The 25,795-nt window shown below is 36.4% G+C and overlaps 1 protein-coding gene across 1 annotated transcript in view; it reads right to left on the reverse strand.

The window, feature by feature from the left end:
• Positions 1-25,795, reverse strand: part of Atp8a1 (ATPase phospholipid transporting 8A1) — a 222,484-nt gene that overhangs the window by 151,910 nt on the left and 44,779 nt on the right. The window contains exons 7-8 of the mRNA XM_010625163.1: positions 21,279-21,324; positions 5,077-5,117 (exon numbers count right to left, since the gene is read on the reverse strand). Coding sequence (XP_010623465.1) covers positions 5,077-5,117; positions 21,279-21,324 — 87 coding nt within the window. The remainder of the gene's footprint in view (positions 1-5,076; positions 5,118-21,278; positions 21,325-25,795) is intronic.

Genomic DNA, 25,795 nt, shown 5'->3' on the forward strand with positions numbered 1-25,795 from the left:
TTTTTTTTTTTTTTTTTTTTTTTGGTACCAGCGATCAAACTCAGGACCTTGTGCTTGTGAGGCAGGGGCAGTGTCACTGAGCTAAATCCTGGCCCCTGGTGCTCTCTCTCATAACAGACAAATTTAAAAAATAAATTTCTGCAGCTAGCAGAGGGAAGGAAAGCCATTTTTGTTTTTCCCACTCTCTACTTTTCCTTGAATTCTAAAAGAATATATTATTTGGAAAGAATCCTTAGTGGAAATCATAATAAACTGTTGCAGAGAGCCTATTCTGTTCTTACTGGAAGGAAGAGGAAGGGGAAATGTCTTCTAGTCCTCGATATGTATATTTATTACTGAGGTAGTAAAGCTCAAGATCCCTTGATTCAAAATGATTTATTTTAGCTGAAATCTGAAATTTGAGTTATCTGAAATGAATAAATTGTCAAGGACCTTAGAATCAAACATTCTCTACCTAAAAAGGTGCCAATAGGAAAAATTAAAACCTGGAAATATAAATGTAAACTGGACTCTAAAACAATGTGTTATGATAATACTTTCATAGCATTCACTGACAAGATGATAAAATATAAATTCTTTGTAAGTCTGGCATTTACAATGCTACTCGGGTTATCATTTAATTGTTCTTTCACAACTTAGTGTATGTTAATGCTTCCTCCCCAATTAAACTATATGCTTCATAAAACTGGGATCACATTTGTGCTCATCAGAGAGTTAGGAATTGAAGTAATTAGACTTACAAAAATCCCTAACTGATGCCACTGCTTTTCAACATCTTTATTTACTGTAAGACAAAAGGACTTGTGATTTTAAACTGAAGAAAGTATTAACATCTCATATTGTACACTGTAGTCACCCTAGTGGGTACTATGGACTCACCCAAGTGCTAGTAGGTATTGCATTACTTGAAGAACGCCGGACACTTACTTGCCTATGTTTTCAATTTCTCAAAGATAATCAAGCCCTTCTCTTCCATTTTTGGCTCTGAGCTCCTTTCCAGCGTAAGAGGTACAGACAAAAAAGGGCCCAGATGGCAGAAAGGCTTTGACCACAAATCCCAGGTGGAGAAACATCATGACAAAGCCGTTTCAGCCCCAAAATACCAAAGGGAAGATAGAAATGTAAGAGCATTTGGTCCACTACCTTGAACTTTCTTAAGTCACTGATATTAGCAGTGAGAATTAAGAAAAAAGGAAAAGATTATCAAAGTACAAAAAAATCAAACTGTCCAATTCTAGGTCTCAGCATATTTATATTTGTTTAAGGGATGGGGAGGCAGTATTTGGAATTGAACCCAGGGCCTTTGCACTGAGCTACATTCCCAGCTCTTTTATTTTTTATTTTGAGATAGGGTCTCTCACTAAGCTGCTAAGTTATCCAGGCTGGGTATGAATTTGCAATCTGCCAGGCTCATCCTCCCAGAGTGCTGGGATTACAGGTGTGTGCCACCATGCTTGGCAGATTTTTTTGAGATATATAGTCTTAATCCAAACAAGTAAGTACATTTCCTGGTAGAAACTTCATGCATTAAAGTGACTTTACAGATGATTTTCATGCATGCATACAACCCAGCATGCCATGCTTCTCAACTAAACCAGAAAAATACATTAATTTCAACATTATTCATCTGAATTGTCTAACTGCATTGTATCCCCAAAACCTGCAGTCCCAGCTGCATCTCAATGTAAAGAACTAATTTTTGTGGTGAGGGTAATGAAGCCAGCTGCTTACATTTCAAGAGTAGAGATGTAATTCCTCATGTGGGGCTTTTTAATCACAATATTTTCTTTTAAAATTGAATTCTTGAAACTTAATATTTTGCAACAGGAAAATACTGCAGGGCAGTAACTGGAGGGAAAAACTATATTAATGTTCGATATGTGCTGTGCAAGTTTGCGGGTCCTCAGAGGCCCATTCAAAAGCAACCACAGTGGCCACACATTTGGAATGGCAGAGAAAGGTTTCTCATATTACCTTGGCATGTGGATGGCACTAGGCTTTGGTTTAATGATTTCATTTTACTTGTACAAAATGTTATATAGCCAAGGAAAAGATCTGCCATGATTATCAGGCTAATGCAACAAGTAAATTTGCTTTTGTGCCTGTCCAGTTGTTACATATACCATTAAAAAACAAAACAAAAAACAACAAATGAACAAAAAAACCCCTGCAGCTGGCATCTCAGTATACCAGGACCTGTTCTTTTCATCTCTCAATTTATGACACAGGAGCCCTGATAGGTATTGCTCTCTCCTATGTGCTCACTGCTTGGCACACACACTAAAAATCTGCTGAATAATCATAGCATTTTGGGTCTGTGTACTGTCAGCTTGTAAAATCACAACATTTACTTGTCATATAATATACAAGAGTATAGAATTAGAAAATGTTTCCCTATTGTGTCTCACGTATACTAATTTTATTATAAATACATTAAAGTATAAACTTTTATATGTGTAAAGTTTTTCTCCTACTTTATTATTATTTCCTTGGGGTAAATTCCCAGAACTCCCTTTTTATGGTTCTTAATATAAATAGCCAAATGGCCAATCCATGATAATATGCACGTGAAATACGTAATAAAAATTTTGAAGTACAAGTATATTTGTTTTTATTTATTGAAAACACAGCAAATGAGACTTCATTTTGTTTAAATTTCTGACTTTTACTATTAGGTTGACTAATATGCCTGTTGGCTTCCTTATTATATTTCTTCTTATTTATTGCCAACTCTTATTTCTCATCCAAATAACAATGATCTCAATCATTTACCTGACTGGGTGCAGACTTTTGCTGTGTAAATGTTTAAAAATTTATATAATCAAATTGCTTAAGCTTGAGAGCTTCAAATTTTATTAAAATCTTTATTCTATTTGTATGCCTTTTTTAAAACAATGTTCTAACAATTGTTTCAGCCAGTTAGAATTTGTTATCATAGGTGGTGGCTTAGATATAATTTTATATTCAAGTATTTTTCTTAAAACTGCTAATCTATAATACATAATTAATTAATCATTTTACCAATTATTTTGCCTGTTTTATCAAATATTAAACAGGTTTTATTTCAGGGCACTGTATTTTTTTATATTAGTTCTATCATACTTTCTAGCCATCAATGCCTATTTTTGAAACAGACACACACTATTTTATTAACTTCTTTCTATTTTAAGTGTTTAGTCTAGCACAATATTCTTCACTTTTCCTCAACTGGTTATTTTTAAAAAATCAGATTAATAATCTAATCAATGTTTGAGAAAAATAGTAATTTCCCTAGGATTATATTATTATTTTGGAATAACTGATGTTTTATTTTAATTTCTCAAGGAATATGTCATTGTATTTATGTGAATCTTTAACACCTAAAGTACAGATGCTTTCTTTACAAATGTCAAATATATTTAAAATTTGTTTGTAAGCATCCCACACATAAGTGAGAATAAAATTTCTTTACCTTATGCTTTCTGACTTGAAACTGTCAACATAAGAATGCTGTTAATTTTTGAATATTTATGTTGAAGTAATCACTGAACCAAAGTTTATCAATTCTAATTAATTAACTAATTCTAGTTGTTAAATAATTTCAGCTTATTTTAGCTAAATGACTTTGGGCAACACTTTAAATTCTATCCCTCTAGTAGTGCTCTCTAAGGTGATTAAAAAATGGTATCATTTGGGATAACCAGGGCTGGTGATCCAGTATTTTGTTCCTCAAAAATTATAAGAGTTAACAATAATCCATGTATAATTAACACAATCTTGAAATAATGACTGCATATTAGGAAAATAAGAAGCATCAAAAGTTAAGTTTACAGTGAGGTAGCAGATCCTGACTTTTTTGAGCAAGCAGTCTAAGAAAGAAGATAAGCAATTGGTATATTAATTTGTTAGGATGTGCATGTATGTTAACTACACCAACAACCCAAGTAGTCACAATATAAATTCAGTTTATCATATGTGATTATATCCTGTCTTCTCTCTAAAATTTTTAAATCCACAAGTGCCAGAAAAGCCCATAAAAGAAACTTACTAGGAAAGTGCTTTAGTTTTCTTGTGTTTTACTTTGCTCTGCTGAAAACAGAGATGACTCTCATAGAAAAAAAGCACAAAGTATTATCATCTTTTTTATTCTTATGTCAAAGACCAAATGAGAGAGTGATAAGTTTTCAATTATTCAAAAGAGATGTCAGTTTCTATTCTGGCCACTTAAAAATCAACAAAAATGCAGTTACTTTCTTATTGAGAAGGGATCCTATCCTGTAGGGATACAGCGTGACCATGAACATCATAAGGTAGAATCAAACACACGAATTTAAATTGGCCAAGGAATAACGGAGTGCAAATGAACTGACTAAAGGGTAGGTAATACCTATACTGTTCTAACAAGATACTGTCCTGTGAGATACACCTCCAGTGTCCTGAAAATCCCAGGAAACAAAGTCTCTCAGATAGACTGGCCTCCAAAAAGCCATCTCCCAAGGTTACAAACACAAGTCACTTGTGGATAACTAATGGCTAAATCTTCCAGAATGAAGGGAATAATATTTGCTTACCTTTTGAAAGTGAAGTCTGAAAATAACGGTACCAGGATAACATTTGTTAAATTATGACTCAATTCACTAACATGTTGGTGGTTCAATGAGCAAATGAACCTCTGATGTTATGGAACCGATTTCTGGTTCATTAGAAAGTGATGTTTTTAAAAACGAATTATTTCTTTACATAAATCATTAACCTCACTATATGAATTTGAAATACAATATGAAATAATTCTTATTTTTACTTGGACAGTAGATGATTAACAAAAAATTACAACACAAAACAGCTCATGGTTAAATAAAATCTATGAAAACAGTACTCAAAATATACTATGAAAGAAACAAAAAGTTCTAGGTATTTCTTTTGAAATAGTAAATGGATATGACTAACTGAAGACTCCATGTATGTTTACAACTTAACTCAAATGTTTTCATACCAGTGGAATTCTTGAGATGTACTTATATTACATGCAAAAATTACATATACTAGATACACCTCTATGTATTTCTTTTCCTGGAACAAATAAAAATCAGTGCATACCTTTTCCCAGTGAACAATTTCCCAAGCACCATTTCTCAAAACTGAAAAGAAAAAAGATGACATTTCATGACCATTTTGTACTACCCATGAAAAGGCTATTCCTGACAAAATGATCATTTTAAGTAAATAGCTTGAATAAAGTGGCTAGTAGCAATTTTTCATGTTTAAAAACTAATCATGATAGCAAGAATACATAAAATTACACAATGAAATAGAAACTTCTATCAATTTCAGCTTCAACAATGACATGTCACAAACAGAGGACTGTCTCATTTAAATTACCTAAATTACCAAGTGCTTCCTTCAGTGCATCGATAATTACTGGTCTGGGTTGCAGAAGAAAGACATAAAAGTGATGTGAAAAGGGCAGCAATTATCTTACACATATTTCAGATACTACAATAGTATTATTTTAAAGAAAGAATCACAAGCAGAGAAGTAATAGAATTTAAGATTTGAACACATAAAGACATCGTGAAGAAATCTGTACCATGAGGTTCATAATAATGCAAAAAGAGCAAAGTTTTCTATGGTTGGTTCACTGTAAAAAATGAAAGAAGCTATTATTAAATTATGATAGAAGCTTGATTATTTCATAGTGTTTCTTTCCTGCTTCACAATAGTAAACAGTACAACTTAACCCTGTGCATCAGCGACATAATATTGAATATACCAATAGATACTGAAAATAAAACAAGGGCAAGGCAGTAATGTAAGTAGATAACAAGGCATATTCAGTAGTACTTTTTTAAAAAAGCAAGGCCCCATCAATAAATTATCCAGACAACACATTCTGTGAGGTCAAAGCTCATATTTGCTATATCATTACTTTCCCAAGAGACAGCACAAAACATGGAGCAACCTAAATATTTACAAAATGAATAATTTACAGATATAAGTATATTAGATTCAGTTTCTTCTGATGTTAGGAAAATCAAAGCCTGAACCCTATGGAAAAAGTCACAAAAATAATAATCCTCTAAAGGTAAAACAGCAACATTTACTGTTAATTATCTAACAGGTCTTTAAATCAGTATCACCATATAAATTATTTTAATCTCACTATAGTATTTTGTTTTAAAGTTCTCTGAACATAGGAATTGTGTCTCATTCAACTTTTTGTTTCTGACGTCTTACAGCACTGCCAACACATGAGATTCAATTGCTCTTAGGAAAAAATAAATAAATGTAAGAAAAAACATGCTTATAGTGCATTTTGGTGAATCAACGCCATTAACTTTTAAAAATTTAAGTTAATAGGCTAAAACTAAAGTATTTCTAATATCTGTAGTTATATAAATTAAAATTCTCTTTTTCCTCATGAGTTTATTGGTACATTTTAGGTATACAGTACAGTTACATTCATCATTGGGACAGGTCTTGGTTCTCATTTTTTACCCTTGTCCCTGCCCTCCCTTCACCCCTGTCTCCTTCCTTATTTACAAATACTTTATTTCCATTTTTTCATTTTCTTATTTTTTTCCCTTATTACCCTTCCCCTACCCTACCCACCTCCCCTACACATTTAAACCATTTTCTTCCTATTTCACATTGTCATTTATATCACTAGGATCTTATGTACCATTATAGCTTTTCACACCAGGGAAACTACTCGGTATTTATACACATGTGACTTACTTATTTCATTAGGAGTATGTCCTCAATATGTATCCATTTTCCTATTAATGACTCTAATTTCTCATTCTTTATGGCTGAGTAGTATTCCCGTTTTTGGAAAAAACACATCTTCTTTATCCAGTTTCCAACTGATGGGCAAATGGGCTGTTTCCATGTTTTAGCTATTACAAACTGTGCTGCTATAAACACAGGAACGCATATATCACTGTGAAATGATTCTTTTAATTCTTTTGGAAAGATACCCAGCAGAGGGATGGCTGGGTCAAATGGAACCTCTAATCCTAATCCTTTGAGGTATCTCCACATTAACTTCCATAGTGGTTGCACCAGTCTGCACTCCCACCAACAATGAAATTCTAATGTTTACAGTAATTAAACATGTTCCAAAATCAACCACCATATCCTAATATGCACAATTCTACAGCCTACAGAGTTCAACCAAAGTGGTCTAAATTGATTCTATGTGTAAACCTGCTCCCTGATGCTCATGGAGAACCAGGAGTTCAAAGCACAGGATGTAGGTAAAAATGCCCTGGGTTTAGGTGCTATCTCTGCCAATGTCTCGGAATGTCTTCTTCAAAGTTAGTTGTTATGATGAATACAGACTAAATGAGAGTATTCCCCCCTTTAATCACATAACTCAGTGGCTACCATATGGTGAACAAGCACTGGTAAAATCAACTGGACCCACTATACCCAGGATTATCAACACAAAGACTGGGTTAAAAGTATGTATTAATTAATTTAAAGAAAAAAATCCACTAGTATCTACAGATCTTTATTGCCATTTATTTCCTACGATCCCATCTCTGTAAACATTTTCCTGATTCTTATATTTAGTTTTTTTTAAAAAAATCAGAGTCTAGTACTTATAAAATTAAGGGATATGACATGAAAGTAAAGATTTCAAGTTACATGGGATGAATATTATAGGGATCTACCGATGAGTATGACTATACTAAATATATGATATACTTGAAAATTTCTGGGAGAATAGATCTTAAATATGCTCATAAAATATGAGATGAAAACATATATACATATATATAATCATGTATATTATCAGATTGATTCAATCATTTCACAGTGTATAAATACAGTCTTCCATTGGTATTGTTCTATGACCCAGGCCCAGGCAAGGACACCAAAAATCCTCAGATGTTCAAATCCTTTATATGCAGTAGTGTACTATTAACATTTGACCAATGCACATCCTCCTGAATACTTTAAATCATCTCTAGGTTACTTAAAATACCTAATACAATGTAAATGCTATGTAAATAGTTGTGATGACATATTATTTAGAGAATAATGACCACATGTTCAGTACAGATGCAATTTTTTTCTTCACTGTTTTCCATCCAAGATTAGTTGAATCCACGGATGTGGCCCTTTAGATAAGGAAGGCTAAGTGTATATCAAAACATAATGTTAATATCGGCAATGTACACAATTTTTGTAAAAAAATGACAGCAATGATTATAACATTTAATAACAAAAAAGAATCTATGAGCAAAAAAACCAAAACAAAACAAAGAATTTAGGCTTAACTGAAAGGCTCAGAAGGTCAGGAAACTTTGAGTTCAGGTCCCAGATGTGACAAGTGGCTAGGGTAGAATGTTGGCCACCATATTGTAAGAGGCTACACTCATGGTTTCCTGTCCTCTTATACCTAGACTGCTCCTCTTCTTTAGAGTACCTGCATAGCTCATGCTCATGAGGTTTTCATTTTCATTTTCTAAAGTGTAACATAAGATGAACATAATTTTAAGTTTTTAGTTCAATGAGCTTTGAGAATTGTAAACATCTGTGAATCTGGCATTCCACAGATACAGAACTGCAGAACAATCATTTATTCTCCTTGGCAATCCATCGTCCCACCCCCCAGAAGCAAGTATAAACTAGTTACTACAGATCAGCTTGTATTTCATGTACAATTAGCCTCTGTATCTGTTGGTTCTGCATTTGTACATTCAACAAACTATGGAGAGAAATATTTTAAAATTCTGCGTCTGTACTCAGAACATGCAGGCTGTTTTCTTTGTCATTATTCCCTAACCAATACTGTATATTTGTTTAAACAGTATTTACATTGTATTATACATAATCTTAGGATGATATACAGTATTTGAGAGGATGAACAGAGGCCATCTGCAAATATTATACCAGTTTATAGAAAGGACTTGAGCATCTAAGGATTTCGTATCTTGGGAGGCTAATCCTGGAATTAATCCCCAAGGATACTGAAGGTGACTGCACTCAATGTCATACAGTAATTATGTATTTTTACATTGCACTTTCCAGCAACATTATAAGATTTTGTTTAAAAGTTTTTTCTTTCCCCCATTATATCAATACAGACCTATAATGGGTTTATTTATAGGTTATTTATTCCACCAACTGATTTGCTTATTTTCATACTATTATGCATCACTTTAATTATTATCTCATGACACTAGTTAGGTACTGTAAGTCATCCAAATTTATTGCTTTGTAGTATTAGTTTATTCTAAATCATTTGCATTTCCACATAAATTTCAGAATTGAATTATCAGATTTTTTTGGTGTGCTGGGGATCAAACCCAGGGCTTCAGGCACACTGGGCAGTGGTCTACCACTGAGCTACAACCCTAGCCATGAATTATCAATTGCCAAGCAAAATAAAACAAATGCAAAAACCCTGCTAAAATTTGGTATGGGGCTCAGGTTTTTTAATATTGGAGAAGCTATATCTCTCTATTTATTTCTCTCTCCATTAATTTCTCTCAGATATATTTTATAATTTCTCACGACTTGTTCCTTCATAAGATTTCCTTATATTTTATGCTTTTTTACTGTATAAATTATATGCTTTAATTTCATTTTCCAGTCACTGCGAGTATATGGAAATGTTTTTATAATGACTTTATCATCCTGTAACTTTGTTAAATTAAATTGTTAGTTCAGGTATTTTTTTCCTTAGTGAATGTTTGCAGTACATAATGATCACATTCATCATGGGGAATCTGTACACGTGCATAACACATCATAATTCTTTTCATTTTTGTCCCATTCCTCTCCCTGCCCTCCAATCCTTTTTTTCCTCATCATTTGCAAAAGCTCTATTTCCATGCTTTCCTTCAATTTTTTTCTCTAAATCCCTTTTCCTTTCCTGCTGTCCTCCCCGCATTTCTTACTTCCCCTTTCATTTGAAAAAGCTCTCCTTACTCCTAGCATCTATCCTATACTTTATTTTACTCCTTAGATATACTTTGTGTTTCTTACATAAGAGAAAAACAGCAAGATTTAAACTTAAATGTCTGATTTATTTCACTTACAATTATGGTCTTGAGAATGGTTTTTTTAATTGCAGTTTTGTTTTTATAGTAATACTCTAAGCAAATTAATTTCTATTTGTTAAGAATGCTATAATGATTTTGCAATGGTTTATTATGTTCTTATGCTGCATGGTTTATCTCTAGTTTTAAACTCTCCTGTTATTCAAAAATTCTTTAAAAAACCTGGAATAGTTTTTACTAATAAAAAGGTTTTCTCTTCCAGTATTTTAAAATTTCCTGTACCACTCAAAGTGGTCACAGTTCCTGATGACTCCCTATCTTCTGCTCTTGCTGCTCCCTCTGCACCCTTCCCATGCTGTCTGTGGTGAAAATACCAGGCTCTGTCCTGCCTCATCAGATCCCTTGCATCTGTCTCCATGACAAGAACATGCTTTGCTGGGCCCTCACTCATTAAATTTCTACAAATCTTCCAGATCTCAGTTCTAACAGCACTTTCCAGGTGACATTCTATGGCTCACCTGCCCTTTGCCATTGGCACCAGATCTAAATGATCTCCTCACACTTTTTCCTCAGTATTTTTGTCCCAGTTTTACTATATATTTAGTGGAGAGATTGAAGGGCTGTTTCCTCTTCCAGACTGTAAGATCCATGAGGACATATTGACATCGTAACACAAAAGCAACAATAAATACTTGCTAAGTGCATTAATATTCCTGTCTTTGGGACCATGTGTGGCCACAGTAATTGTTACACAGATTTACTAAGGATAAAACCCAGCCTTCCTAGTGACTGCATGCTAAAAACAATATACACATGGAATTTAATACATAGGTGTAGCGGAAGATACTTTGTCAGTTCCTTAAAAAGCTAAGCACAGTAAATTGTGACACAGAAATTCCACTCATAGGTATATCCCCAAGAGAACAGAAAACCTATTTCACATAAAACTTGTACTACAGTGTGGCTCCTAAAAATAGAAATAATCCAAGCGTCCATCAACTGATCAACAGATAAACAAAATCTGGTGCATCCCTTCAACGGAGGAGGGAATGCTAGCTGCAAAAAGGCGTGGAGGGCACGTGGAAGAAGCTGAAGATACACTGAAAGAAACCAGACATGCAAGGTCATACAGTGTAGGATCTTATGTATGTAACATGTCTAGAAAGGACAAATCCACAGACAGAACGTATATTAGTAGTTGCATGGGCTCAAGGAAGCGGAGAAGAGGGACCGACCACCTGCAACACATTTGGAGTGATGAAAATGTTCAGAACAGAGGCAGTGGATGGCTACATAACTTTGTGAATATGCTCCAGACCACTGGACTACATACATGGAAATGGTGCCTTTTATGGTACATGAGTTATAATAGAATAAAAAATAGCTATCTAGAAAGATGCCAGTGAACCATTCCAACACTTGTTTAAAATAGACTTCTCACTTTTATAAGTTACTAAAAAGATTCCCAGTGCAAACAGTTGGGGCCGGTTATATAATCACGAGATACACTAATAGGCTTGATTCTCTGCTGTCAGCTCTGGCTACCCTTTCCAGTTCTGTCATTTAAGCTAGCCCTTGATATGCTGCCACTTCATGGATGTTTGCTGGTTCATGTCTAAAAATAGCCCCGGCCTGCTCTGTTGGTTCAGTGAACAGGACAGAAGCACCACAACAGGATTCTCAGCCCCAACACACCGTGTCAGGCAGTCTTCCCTCCACTCAGGATGGTAGGAACCAGGGGCGCTTTCATGGAGACTGCTGAGGGTAGTCCTTTGAATCCGATTCGCTTTCCACGATGGATGGTTCTTCAGATCTGCTTCCCGTCTGCTTTTTCTGAACCTGCTCACTGCCCCCCAACCTTGCTCTGATCCCTTCTCTCTCCACATTGAACCAGCTCACCACCTGTCCCCGACTGAGCTTTCTCAGATCCCAGCCCTCACCCAAACAAGACCTTCTCTCTCCACCCAAACCCTCCTCTCATTAATGAAGAGATACACTGAGAAAAGTGGTTTTCTGCAAAAATTTATACAGCTGAGACTTTTAAATATATAGTCAATGACACTTCTGAATCAAACTATAAAAATCCATACATGTTCCAACAAGACAGACAAAGGTGTACAAAAGGAAAGCAGCCAGTCTCTTAATTCTGCCACTTTCTCGAAGTAGCACTAACTCTATCTCTTTATACCACTATCTCTAAACAAACATGAATATACTTGCCTTCTCTCTTTTTCTTTTTAAAATTTATTTCTATGTAACTTGATTGTCCATTTAATATATCTTAAATACTTTAAGGGTGAATCATAGAAATTTAACCCATTTTTGAAAAATAGCCCACTGTTTGAATGTGACAATTACAACAGGTGAGATAACGGAATGGACTCATGAGACTCCATAGGAAAAATTGACTAAGGGGAGAGCAGGTGTCACAACATAACATGAATGTCCGGAAAAGGACCAGGGGCCTGACGGACTTCTAGGCACCACTGCCCAGGGTCCTTCTCATTTACTCAAAATATGGATTTTGAACTTTGACGTTATGTGCAAGAAATCCGAATTTCGGGGAATCCTGGTTAAAAGTTTGTAGCATGGATTTTCTTTTCTTTGTATGATTTTTTTATTAGTATATGTTTATGATACATACAAAATTCATGTGGGGAATATATCGCATCTTGATCCATTTTACTTCTTACCCCTGGCTCCTGTCTCATCCTTTCTTCAGATCCCCTTCCCATCTCCGTAAAGTCTATCTCCCTGCTTCTTATCATTAGGCTTTTATTTTGCTCTTTAAATTATTTGTACTTTTTAGCCTTCTGATTTATTTCACTTAGCAATACAATCTCAAGGTCCATCCATTTTCCTAAAAGGTCTCAAATTTATCCTTCCTTATGGCTGAGTAGTACTCCATTATGTGTATTCAGCAGGGCTTATTCTACCTTCTAATCATTTACTCAAGTCAGACTGTGTAAGTAGTTTTTCCAGGTTGGCCATCAGCCTATATACATCCTTATATTAAGTAGAGAAATTCATCTTGGGAACCTCACAGGTGTGCTTCAAACCTTTGAGACCACATTATGCATCACCAGCCAGACCATCTTGTCCTTATCTTGTCCAGAGTTCAGCGTTACACTTCCAGGTGTCTCACACAACAGCTACACCGAAATGCAATTATGTAACTGCCTTTTGTAGGAAATTCTGACTTCTGCTTTCTCTATTACTACAAACAACCCTGAAAAGCTATTATATGATTGTACCTTACAGGAGCAAATCCCAAAAAGAGCCTTGCAGGCTTTGGACTATTTCGTTGCACTTTTATCAGACAAAACCCATCTATTTCCTTAGGAAACTACAGCAATATACTCTCACCAGCAGTGTATGAGGTCCTACTGCCCATAAACACAGATGAATACAATTACTTCAATTTGTCAACCTGATGTATATTTGGTATTTAAATTGAAGGCTGCAGTGGCTTGGATTAATCAAGGTGTGTGTATTTATGTTGCTCTACTGAGTTAGGATCCTAGCTAAACAGAGCAGTAATTCCTTGAAAATACTGCAGAGCTTTGTCACTTAGCACTTGGTCTGTGGCCTGCGCCTCCTGCATTTCTTGGAGTCTTATTAGAAACAAGGACTTTCTTCCCCTACCCCTCTTTATTTTCTTGAAATACAAAACATAGAAGCAGTGAAAGGAAGTCCATAGTCCCATAAACTTAATGCTAGACTCATCTTAGAATAGAGATAAAAAAATTTGGGTAAAGTTAAAAATCAGCTTGCAACATATAAAATATGTTTGTACAAGTCAAGACTTGAATAGTGGCCAAGAACACCCATCAATTTTAAAACTCATTGTTGTCTTTATTTTGGAACTGTTTCTTAAATACTCAATCCTTAGAACAATTAAAATAAACATCACCACAAATAGTATGCTGAAATAGAAGCCTAGTTATTTTTAATCTGTGACCTCCTCTAACCCAGTTCCAATGAGTTTGGGAAATTCAGAAAACAATGTTGGGTCCTTTCCTGAGATTTTAGTCTGTTGGGCCAAAAGAGAACTACTCTGCTCCCCAAGGAGGAGATGACTGATGCTGGGTAAAGACAGTGAGACTGAGGACAGAATCCTCAAAATGGAGGTTCTTTAACAGCTCATACTTGAAATACAAACCTCCTCCACCTCTCGCCTCTACCCATTTCCATCCAAACACACCTGCTACAGTTTCCACACAATGCAATTAGGCTGAAAATACGCATGGAGAACTCAGACTACACAAACGCTTCAAGTGTGACCTGTTTTTATTTAGCAACATACTAGTTAACAGCTTTGTTGCAGTGGGTTTCTTTTGTGAAATAAAAGCATTCTGTTTGAGTACTTGGGGCACTGATTCTTAATCCAGGGCCCTGTAAGAAGGGCTGAAGTCATGATTCAATCACACTGCCCAGGGGCTCACTGTCACCCTCACACCAAGGAACTGTCACCCACCTCCCAGTCGAAATGGTCTGTCACTGGGGTTATCACCACAAGTCACTGGCCAGTGTTCCCCGGCAATCAGTCACTTCTTAAGTGGGTAAAAAGAGGTAAGTCACTTGAAGGGATGACACAGAGGACAGAAAAAACACAGGAAAGGTAGTACGCTCCTCTTCCTCTCTGGCAGTCAGCATTTGAAAGGGATTATAGGTCACAGAAAAGATTAAGAGTGTAGCTGAGACTATGGTTTTGAGACAGGCAAAGAAGGAAAACCGGGCTGGGGATTTAGTTCAGTGGCAGTATGCCTGCCTCGCAAGTGCAAGGTCCTGAGTTCGATTTCCAGCACAAAAAAAAAAAAAAAAAAAAGACTAGAAATAAAATCAAAGCATTTATAAAGCATTTATGGCTGAGCATGGTGGCATGTGCCTATAATCCTGGCACTTGAGAGGCTGAGGTAGGAGAGTTGCCATGAGTTTGAGGCCAGCCTGGGCTACATAGTGAGTTTCAGGGCTAGCCTGAGTTACATACAAAAAAAAAAAAAAAAAAAAAAGAAGGAAAAGCAATATACCATATAAAGCATTACTTTGTTCACTATGCAGGCTCTTATTTCCAAAGACAGTTCCAAGGTGAAAGCCTCACTGTGGCACAAATCAACACCGCACAAGAGTGTCCTGTGTAAAGGTCAAATTAAATCACTATGCACATAGCCAGTCATTAGTGTCTACTAACACAAAAGACAGTAAACTTTCTCATTATTCTGGATTATTTTATACTGCTATTAAATTTATTGATGTTATTTTAATAAACTCATCCTATACAACTTTTAACAATGGTCCTTAAAGTGTGGTGTTTTAGTAAGAGTACTAGCCTCACTGAGCATATCTTAAAAATGAAATTCTGGGGCCCTATCCGAGGCCTCCAGAAACTCTAGGGTAGGGGTGGTGAACCTATAGCACTCATGCCACAGGTGGCTGTTTGTTATCATTGAAAGCTCTAAAAGGTTAGCCATCATTGCTCTCGGGTGACTCCTAACTCTCAGTAGTTTTAACGAGCCGTTCAGAGGATTCTGAGTCACAATCAAGTCTGAGAGCCAGGGACTTATAAAAAGTATATGGGAGGTGATAGTGTGCATGAGGTTAGCAATCTCCTATTGTCAAAACGCTTCCTCCCCCCTACTCAGAGTCATGAATCATTCATCTTCTCCTTCACTTAACTGAGGAATTTTATGACCAATCAATCATTCCGCAGTTCCTGACCTGAGTTTCACAGTTCCTCAACCACCCTCCAGTTGACTGGGCTCTAGTTAAAAACTGGTAAGGACTGCTACTTCTTAAATGCTGAATTCAGTCCTGGTCCCCTTTAATTTGGCAACACAGGGTGTTTGAGAGGGTTTCCTATCCTTCCACGTCCAGCTAAGTCTGTCCACGGCATAGCTCCCTTCTCCTTCACCTGGTCATAGTCTCCCTTCCTATTCAATCAAAATCAGTTTCTCTCTGTGCCTTGTCCTGTCCCTGCCTCACAGAGCTGTTGATGTCATATAGATGATGGGAAATAGAGAAACAGATTTTGTGGAGATAGGAATAGCAGACGAGAGGAAGGGGATGATATCTGAAACCTTCCTTTTCATTTGGTGCTTACTACTTTATCTTGTACGTCTGTGTTATTCTGTATCTCATCTTCCCTCTCATATTATAATTTCCTGTAGGGCAGGAACAAAGACTTGTTTCTTTCTGCAGATTCTGCATAAGGTCTTACACAGGAAGACATTCAGTAAAGACTCCCTGAAATGGTATAACAAATGTTCTGACTTAGAATCACACCTGTTTTTCCCAGGAAATATGGACACACAATTATTTGGGTTTGGCAAAACCAGATGGGGGGAAGTGCTGTGAAAATGGAATACCTTTTTAAAATTAAAACATTGAACATAAAGTAAGGTATGCACATACAGGAAAGGAAGCCAAGAACAAGGTCAAAAGCCAACCCCTGAGATCATTCCTCTCTCACTTTGTTTCTAAATTTCCTCAGTGGGTTTTGCTCCTCCATGTGGAACTTGTATTTATAGAACAAATGAAACATAATCAGGGGCCATATTTCTCCACAAATAAATACCTATTTTTTTCCAGAGCAATTGTTGGATATATCTAACCAGTTCAATTTATATAATTCTAAAATACCAGTGATAATTTGAAAATGTTAACCATCTTGTAGATGTCTGAAATTGCTTAGGTGATATATGTGCTTAAATTTAGGCCCTTCGGTCAAGAAAACAATACACTTTGAGAACTATTTATGGGTAGGCTGATGTACATGTCACAGAGTAAACACAGGTTCAGACCCACTAGATGGTTCACCTGTGGAGCGACCCACAGGAGACAAAAGACAGCACTCTGTTTCATCAGGAGAGTGGTGTTACGTATCTCTTAGCATGAGATACCTCTGTGTACAACACTGACATGACTGAACTAGACCGACTCAGTCCTCTTAGGAGGTCATTTCAAGCTGAGCAGCTTCAAACACCTTGACTCCCACCGCCATCACAGCAACAGCTTTTTCACAAGGGTATTTCAATTAAAGGTGAAATGGCTTCCAGCAGGAGAAAAGCCACCAAACGCCTTGCAGGCAAATAACTATGATAGTGGCCACCGGTGACTGCCAGAGAAGGCCCATGTAGCTCTAGGGAGGAAGTGAAAGATGCGGGTGACTATACTTGTTATTGTTTTTTTGCAACGTGTCTCTCTAAAAAATTAAATAACAGAACAATACTGCTTTATTAAACAAAGGCTTACTCTAATACAATATTAGTATTCTGACTGTCATGCTAAAACAAGGTTTTAATTGTAGTCATTTCTCATGAAAGCCTGGCATGCTAACTCACCTAGCACTTCAAGTAAGTGAACACATGGTTGCACAATTTAAAAAGAGAACTACTTCAACTTTCACAAATTCATAATGGGACAGGCTGCTATTTACATATTATGGTGACAACTGAAAATGTATAATTTACAAAGGGTAGAGACACATTTGGTAAAATAACTCAGTTCAGGGAAAACACTGAGACTGCTGTGTGTGTGTGTGTGTGTGTGTGTGTGTGTGTGTGTGTGTGTGTAGAAGACATGTCAAAAACTGAGGATACTGAGGGAGGAAATATCAAAGAAAGTAAAAGTAAGTTTATTTTAAGTACTGTGGATTGAACTCATGGCCTTCACATTAAGTTACATCCCTATCCCTTTTAAAAAATTGAGGCAAGGTCTCACTAAGCCACTAGGTTGCCCAGGCTGCGTTTGAATTTGTAATCTTCTTGCCTCAGTCTCCCAGACTGCTGGGATTACAGGCCTGAGTCATGCATATCTTGAAGGTAAAAGTTTAGATGTAAGGAAACCAGAGAACTGCAAATCTGACAGTACTAAAGGGCTCTGAATCATAGAAGTGATAAGTGCACACAGTACTCTTCACAGGAGGCAAATCAAGGGCAAAAAAGTAACCAAGTAATGACTGACAGAGAAGATAATGAAGTGGTGAGAACTTCTATCACCTTAGTGTTTCATCAGTGCTTGTGAATAGTCTGGGACAGGCTGTCAGAAAAATACCACTCTTCACCCTTGTCTTCATTCCAGATGAATTTTCAGGGGACCTCCTTGCCTATCTAGTCTTTTTCCTTCATTATCTATATTCAGGCCTCTCTCTGAGAGGTTTGCAACATAGGCGCACAGCATCTCTAAGTCAGGTCCTTGAGCTGAGAGCTCCCGAAACACAAAGATGAGTGAGAAGCTGGCCCTGGCTTCACTATGTTCCTGCCTACTATACATAAACCAGCACACAAACGTACCAGGTACCCACAAAAAACGAGCATGATTCTGTGGGAAGAGGAGGCCACAAGTTGTCAAGGCTCACTCATTCTCCTAACTTCTAAGCACCAATTTGGACTTCACCCTTCTCCTCTGCAATGAGGTGCTTGGAAAATAATCCACAGTTTTGCACTCGTCAGATCACTGAACCATTTACTTAACCAACTTGTATATCTCTGGGACAGGAAGTGGCTCTTCTTTAAAAGGTGTTGAGGATAAACTCAAGTGGAGAGACTATTTGTAAAGTTCAGAGGTTGGGTCCACAAACTCCACAACTTAACAGGTAAAATGAGGTGCCAGATAAATACTGGTGTACAATTAATTAAAAACGTTGGAAATAAATTGTAAATTTATATTTCTGAAGACACTCAGGAATGACAGAAAGGGAGGGAAAAAGTCTCTTGTGCCCTGATGCAAAAATAAAGAGAGAAAACATTCCTTTCTGTAAGAATAAAGAACGGTTAATATTTGAATCTGAGGAGGAAATGTCCTCTTGCATACTATGTGGTCTTGGTAAACATTTAGAAAATGAAAATTTAAGTTTAAATCTCTTTCAAAACTTGATTACCTGTCATAAATATCCTCTTACCTACTCCTAAACACCCACCACAGACTCAGTTCAGGAAAGCAAACTGAATTTGATTCTGGTCAGATGACAACAGGTGGCTTTCATGTTAAGTAATCTGAGCTATTTGACAGCAAACAGATTTCTAGTCCAACACTTTTATTATTATCTATTAACTACCAAACCAAGAAAACTACCAGTTCCTCAAAGTAGGCAAAGAAAAGTGATACAAATTTCTAGAAAACAAGTTCAAGTATCAACCTAAAAGCTATTAAACAAGAATATGGAACTTCTAAGTATTCTATTAACCAAAATGATTTGTATAGCTGAGTCCTGATGTTCCTCCCTCCCTCTCTCTTTCTTTCGATACTGGGGATCGAACTCAGGACCTTGCGCTTCTGGCAGGCATGGTATCACTGAGCTAAATCCACAGCCCTGATATTTTGTTTTTGAAATGACTTAGAAAAATACACACTAGTTTTGAAGTCTTCTCTCACTTGCTTATTCCCTATTTCCAGATGTAGAGCTGATCTCGTTAGTCTATAAAAGGGACTAATGAGCCAAGAATGACAAAGAAAGAACACTTTCTCTAATGGGAACATTTACAGAAGTGAGCACCCAGAAAATTAGAGTCCTTTCTGAACCAGGAGCAACAGCTTAAAATTGTAAAAGCCACGACAACCATTCTTCAATTTTTCTACATTGACTTCTTAGACCAAGACCTGAAAATTAACAACTGACACTGAAGATAGGCCCTCTGCTATAAGAAACATCACAGATGAGAAAAATGTTTATAACTGTCTGTTTCAAAAGCTGTTAATATTCTGAACAATATGGCAACAAAAGCAAAAACCACATTTTGCCAAAATACTTGAAACATCTGGATTTTCCTCCATCTCAATTCCTATAATTGTCCCTTCAGACCTAAGCCCCTGAGAAGCTCTACCTCCAGACGGCTGGTAGCCCCCTACTCTGATTCGTTTTGCTGTCTTTCCTGAACGTAGATGTTCATTCTGTCTCTTTTTTTGGTTTATAAATCTTCAGAAGCTACTGAGTACATACAAGAAAAGCTGGAATCTCTGTGGCTTGGCATTTAAGGCCCAATCTGCCTCTTTGGCCACATGCTTGTTTCCTCTGATAAGATCCTCTTTCCTAGAAAGGGCACTCGACCCATAGATGCACAAAGTAAGTCTTTTCCTCTCTGCTTAGGACACCCTTTTTTCCTGCCTTTCCCATGCAATCCATGCACAAAATATCTTCTCCACACCTCTCTGCTTATTCACAGTACTCCCCAAATTCAAGATCTGACACCAGATATTTCACAGTACTCTCTACTTTTGACCTTTTACAGCATTTGCCACAAAAATCTAATGAGCTACTGAGATGATGTAGCCTAATCCTTAATCTTACATGGAAATCATCTCCTATTTGTCCTTATAACTTTTTTTCTTCTCTACTTAGCTCAATAAACAGACTATAAGCTCTTCAAAGTTAAAAATTCCCATTTGTTTTTATATATCCCTATAATAAAAATGCCTCAAATTTTGGGTTAATAAACCTGATTTCTTCAAATATATAAAAAATGAGTAGATACGGCCTTTAAGTGGTGAGGGGAAAAAAGCACAGCATTTTAACAGGGCCTAATAAAAATAACAAGAGCATAAAAATACTGTTTTAGATTACTAGATAAGGCAGGCAGATGCTGTTGATCCTCAACATATCAGAGAACTTCAGAAAGAAATGACTCTCACAGGGCACAAGCTCAGGATGAGACAAAGAGTCATTTTTCCAAGTTTCTAATTATTTTTTAAAAATCTGGTGACATAAAGGCCTTAGTGCTTGTGTTGAGGGTCATTTTGGTTTAGGATGTGTCAAAACGAGACCCATACCAAGAGTCATGCTAAAACAAAAAATTTAAAAAAAGAGTCATGCTACTTCCTGAAGCTGATCTGTTTTAATCATTTCCTTTTCTTCAAGGAAATATTTCATCTGTGTACATAATGTAACTTAAACTACTCCCAAAATGTTTTTCAACAAAGTAACACATCTGATTATTTTCTATATATCCTTCTTAGGGTAATAGCTGTAGATCACAAAATATACACATTTTATAGTTTTTAACACTGTCAAAACAACTTCAGATTTTATGGACAGTAATTTGGAGTGCAATGCTATGAGGCATTTTTATATATTAAAACGTCACCTTTCAGAAATACTATCACCAATAAATGTCTCTAATTTGAATTTAAGTCACACTAAGAAATGCTTCAAAGCAAGAAACAACTTATCATGGAACAAAAATTTAAGAGAACACAATATTCTCAATTGAGTTATATTTAATTGAAGAGATCCATAGACACTGCTATGAATATAGCTTGATAAATATGAGAAATGAGATGTAAAATTCCTACCTTGTGTCTGTTTCTTGTTCACTGCGTTATCAGCTTTATGTCGTTTCTAAAGTTTAAAAGCAAAAAGAACAACAGTGAAAAGGTGAATGGTATTCACAAAAGCACACCCCTAATAGAAGGGAATTGCATTTCATGTGTTTCTCGAGGTTCCTAATCCTTTTCCAGCCATGTCAATGCTATGAACGGATGGACGCTGTGATGGGAAGGGTCAGGACACAGGAGTTCATACCCAGAAGTGCTATCCACGGCCTCTTTACGCAGTACTCAGTACTCCCTTCTCATAGTACCAGCCTGTGATCCTCAGTGGCATCGTATGTCAGTGTACAGGTATGAGTAAAATGTTAATGCTCCAGAACAGTATGAACTGAAAGGCTGATCTAGTCTTTCTGCTTAAATAACTCACTGAAAAAAAGATGGGCCAGGAGAATTATCTATAACAACTTCCACTTAATTATGGTATTGAAGCATTTTTAGCTTCCTATGAAATTATCTCGTTAAGCTACATACATCCTCTATAATTCAGTAGTGAGCTGATATCTGTCAGTGATGAGGACCAAATACATCAACCATTTTTATACAGCCTGTTCGCTTCACTGCTCCCCAACACCCACCACCACCACTTACAACCACTGAATCACAAAATCCTACTCTCATCTCTCCCTAAAGCACCTACAAAATTAAATGTAGAACAGGTGAGTTAATCTAAGCCTAGTTAGAGGTGAGTTGGAAGAGTTACATAAGCCAGGGTTTTATGGCAGGGAGTAAGATAAAGAAACAGAAGGTCAGGGGAAAGATGAGAATTTGAGTGGCCAAGGGGACCTTCTTCCTCTAAGGTTCAACTAGAGGTTTTCCATAGCATCCGTCTAAACTTACAGCACTGAGAATAACACATGAGACTCTGCTAACAGTGCACGAGAATGTCGACAGTAATTCTCTGCTTAAAGATCCTATCATACGAAATTCAAGGTGAAACTCAGCTGTGCATACCCAACTATAATATAAGTCGGTATAAAAGTAACCAGCCTGGTCTACATAGTGAGTTCCAGGTCAGTCTCAACTACATAGTGAGACCCTTGTCTCAAAAAACCGAAAAAAAAAAATTGTATGGTTTCTCTCATATGAGAAACCCAAAACATAAATAAATCAAAGAGCAAAAGAGAAGATACAAAATAGAAAGCAGGGAGATCGATCTTTGGCAAATGGGAAGGGGAAAGACTAAGAGATGAACAGGGAGACGGGGAGGGGATGTAAAAAGAAATGAGGTGTGTCATGGACACGCATCAAGTACCCACAATGAATGTATTCATGATGTGCCACAAACATGCACTAAGAAAATCACTCACATGGTGGATACCTTTCCATGGTTAAGAAAAAAAAAAAAAAAAAAAAAAAAAAAAAAAAAAAAACCTAGGTTGTCTATCTGAGGACAAACTTGGTTATTAGAAGAATATCAGTACAGATATGAAAATATTCTCCAAGAGCAAAGTGTAGAGTGACAGACAGCTGTCCTCTGAGTTACAGCAACACCCCAGAGGAATGGAGTAATCATGAACTCAGTTTGTTCAAATGTTTAGCCACTGCAATGCCCAGAACGCAGAGCATTCACATTGCCTCAGTATAAGAGCTGTTGAAACGATTCTTACCACATCCACATGCTCTAGGGTTCTTTCTCAGTATACAATACTCACTAATAAATGTGTATTGACAGATACTTTTAATATGCACATTACTGCTTCCAGAAGAATGATTTGCTAAAAAATAATCTTAAGTGAATTTTTCAAATTCTGTTAAATTTATAGCCTCAACAGAATATTTTATAATTGCAAAACTCCAAAAATTCCCTCTTCCTTTCTCCCTTTTCCTTGTTAATAAAGGTTGTGAGAAAATTAGAAAGTAATAAAAAACATTTGGTCTAAAATAACAGTATTTATATATTCAAGTAGGCACACATATTTCAGAGGCACAGATACTTGAAAAATAATGCATATCTATAGCAAATGATGTTAAGAGTTTTACCTGAAAGAGGCAAAAACTAATCAATGAAACATTTCATTTCAAACAGGAAATTTAATCTTAGTGTAACTTAAAACCACCCTGAACACCGCTTTCCACCTGCACAGAATTCTTACAAGGGAATATCTTTCCCAATTCATTCAGATTCTAGCCTTATGACTACAAAAAGAGAGCATTTTTTTTTTTTGGTATTACAAATAGATCATTATTCTTTCTAAAACTGTTGAGAAAAAAAAGTTATTCTGCAAGTACCTGCACTGTCTTATAATTAAAATTCATTTAACATGACCGAGAGCTTGTGAACTATCTATTATTACTGATACTTGATGGAGACTATAGAAAAAAATGTGATAGTGTATATCACAGTTATAAATAAATAGTGCGATAAGACTTTAGGATACTAAAATATGCAATGCTGATTTTTTTCATTTAATATTCTAAATAACTTTGAAAGATGTTACCCCTTAAAGGTAAGGAAGCTGAGGCTGAGAGCAGCCATACAACTTGCCTGAAAAAGTGATGGAATCAGAGTTCATCACTATGGAAACACTTTCCTCCCTAGGCATTTCTTATCACATCACTGTCCAGGTTTTTTGCTTGCATCCTGGGACCCTTCTAGTTTCCTCTGCTCCCTTGCTATACAGTGATGAGACTGCTCAAGACTGATTCCCTGGCTGTGCTCACCACTCACTCTACATTCTCTTACACACCAGCCAAGAGGCTCATCTGAGCCCGACATGGTCACATCTGGCTGCTTCCTTGACCTCTCACCCTGGCAGTCACAAACACACCTCAAACTGCATCCACAAGGTGACCTGTGATCTTCACATCCAAGACTTTATCCTTGGCTCAGGCACAGAGCCATAGACCATTTATTTTCATAAACCGAGAATTTAAGAGTTGTCCTTGCACCTTCTTCTCCATCACCCTCTTATCCAACCTCCTCATTTACTCAATAGATATTTGCTATATTGTGGCAGGCCTTGCTACTACTTGTGAGGGTACAGCAGTGAGTAAGAGTCCAAAGCTCTTGCTCTCGTGGAGCTTACAGTCTAGTGGCTGGAGATCAAATATGAGCTGAATGAAGACCGTACATGGCAGATGGTAGGCAAGTATCATCAACTCTATTCTTAGATCTGAATCAAATACCTTTCCCTACTTTTTACTATTTCTACACATCACTTAGTCTAGCATAGCTTCATTTTTCATACCAACTACAAGCAATATTCTTCTAACCTATTTGCCACTTAGCCAAAAGGATCTTTGTATGTTGACAATATAGTTGACATTTATTTATTACTTTACTATACACTAGGTGCTGTTCTAAGGACTTCATGTGCATCATTTGATTCACATCACAGCCCAGTATGATCACTTGATTAATATCTGTTTCTTCTATGGGACTGTAAGACCAACAAAGGCCACATTTACTCACTAGTACATTCCCAGTATTTGATCATTGGCATACTGTAGCCTTTGGACAAGTATTCATTTTATAATGAATACAGTCCACTAGTGTTTAAATTAAGAAGTTTATAGCAAAGAAAATGTTTCTACTGACAGCTATCAATTTAACAAGCAACTTTGATCTTTACCATAAAAATTTGCTTTTACCAGGATACAGCTTTTTAAAAAAGAAAAGTTTATCAGTTTAGAGTATTTTTCAAGTAAGTATACATGTCATTTGTTACTTACACATAAATATGGGAGACTCTAGTATGTTATGTTGTCAGATGTAAGAAGAGTTAAAATTCACCAGGTGGATTTGTCTTAACTATCTCACCTGTGGACAACTCTCATGTTGTATTCTAAATTTTTAAAAATGATGTTCCTTAACAGTATATGAAGGAAGGTTTACTAGACTGTAAGGTCTGTTTTATTCACTGAGGAACAAGCGGCAGATATTATTAGCTTTTGCCAGTATTCAGTTTCTTAACTTTCAGGGACATTCAGATAACACCTATTTTCCATGTTGCCAGTTCTAATATTTGGCTGTAAGCAGATGTGATACGCAACATTTATGGCTAAAATAAGTAAGAAATGACATCTCCATTCCCTCTCCCCCTGCTCCAATAACCACCAACATGCCACAGAGCAGAAACTTGACTCAGGTTGTGTCCCCTAGGGACCACAGGAATAGGGGAACTGCCTGCTGCCGACCCTCAGGACCTGCAGAATCTTCAAGTAAGTAAAAAACAAATGTAAGCGAAAGACTTAAGTATTAAGCTGCTGACAAATGGAACATGATCATTACCACAGCAAATGTTTAACGCAGTCTAATGTATATCCTACTGAATGCCTGCCTCCTAAGCAGTGCTCCCTACATTTTTGCTGAATAGCTGCACAAATGTATGTATTCATTATAATTTCTGATAGGTAACTCTCTGTCCAACTACCTAAAGTATTGTTTTTTCCCCCTTTTCCAGACAGCAACATTTCAAATCTTTTATCACCTTACAGTTTGATATAAACTTATTAAACAACTCTTTAGAGAATTTTCAGTC

Source organism: Fukomys damarensis, unplaced genomic scaffold (genome assembly GCF_012274545.1).
Source record: "Fukomys damarensis isolate Sample0158 unplaced genomic scaffold, DMR_v1.0_HiC HiC_scaffold_35, whole genome shotgun sequence".
Lineage (NCBI taxonomy): Eukaryota > Metazoa > Chordata > Mammalia > Rodentia > Bathyergidae > Fukomys > Fukomys damarensis.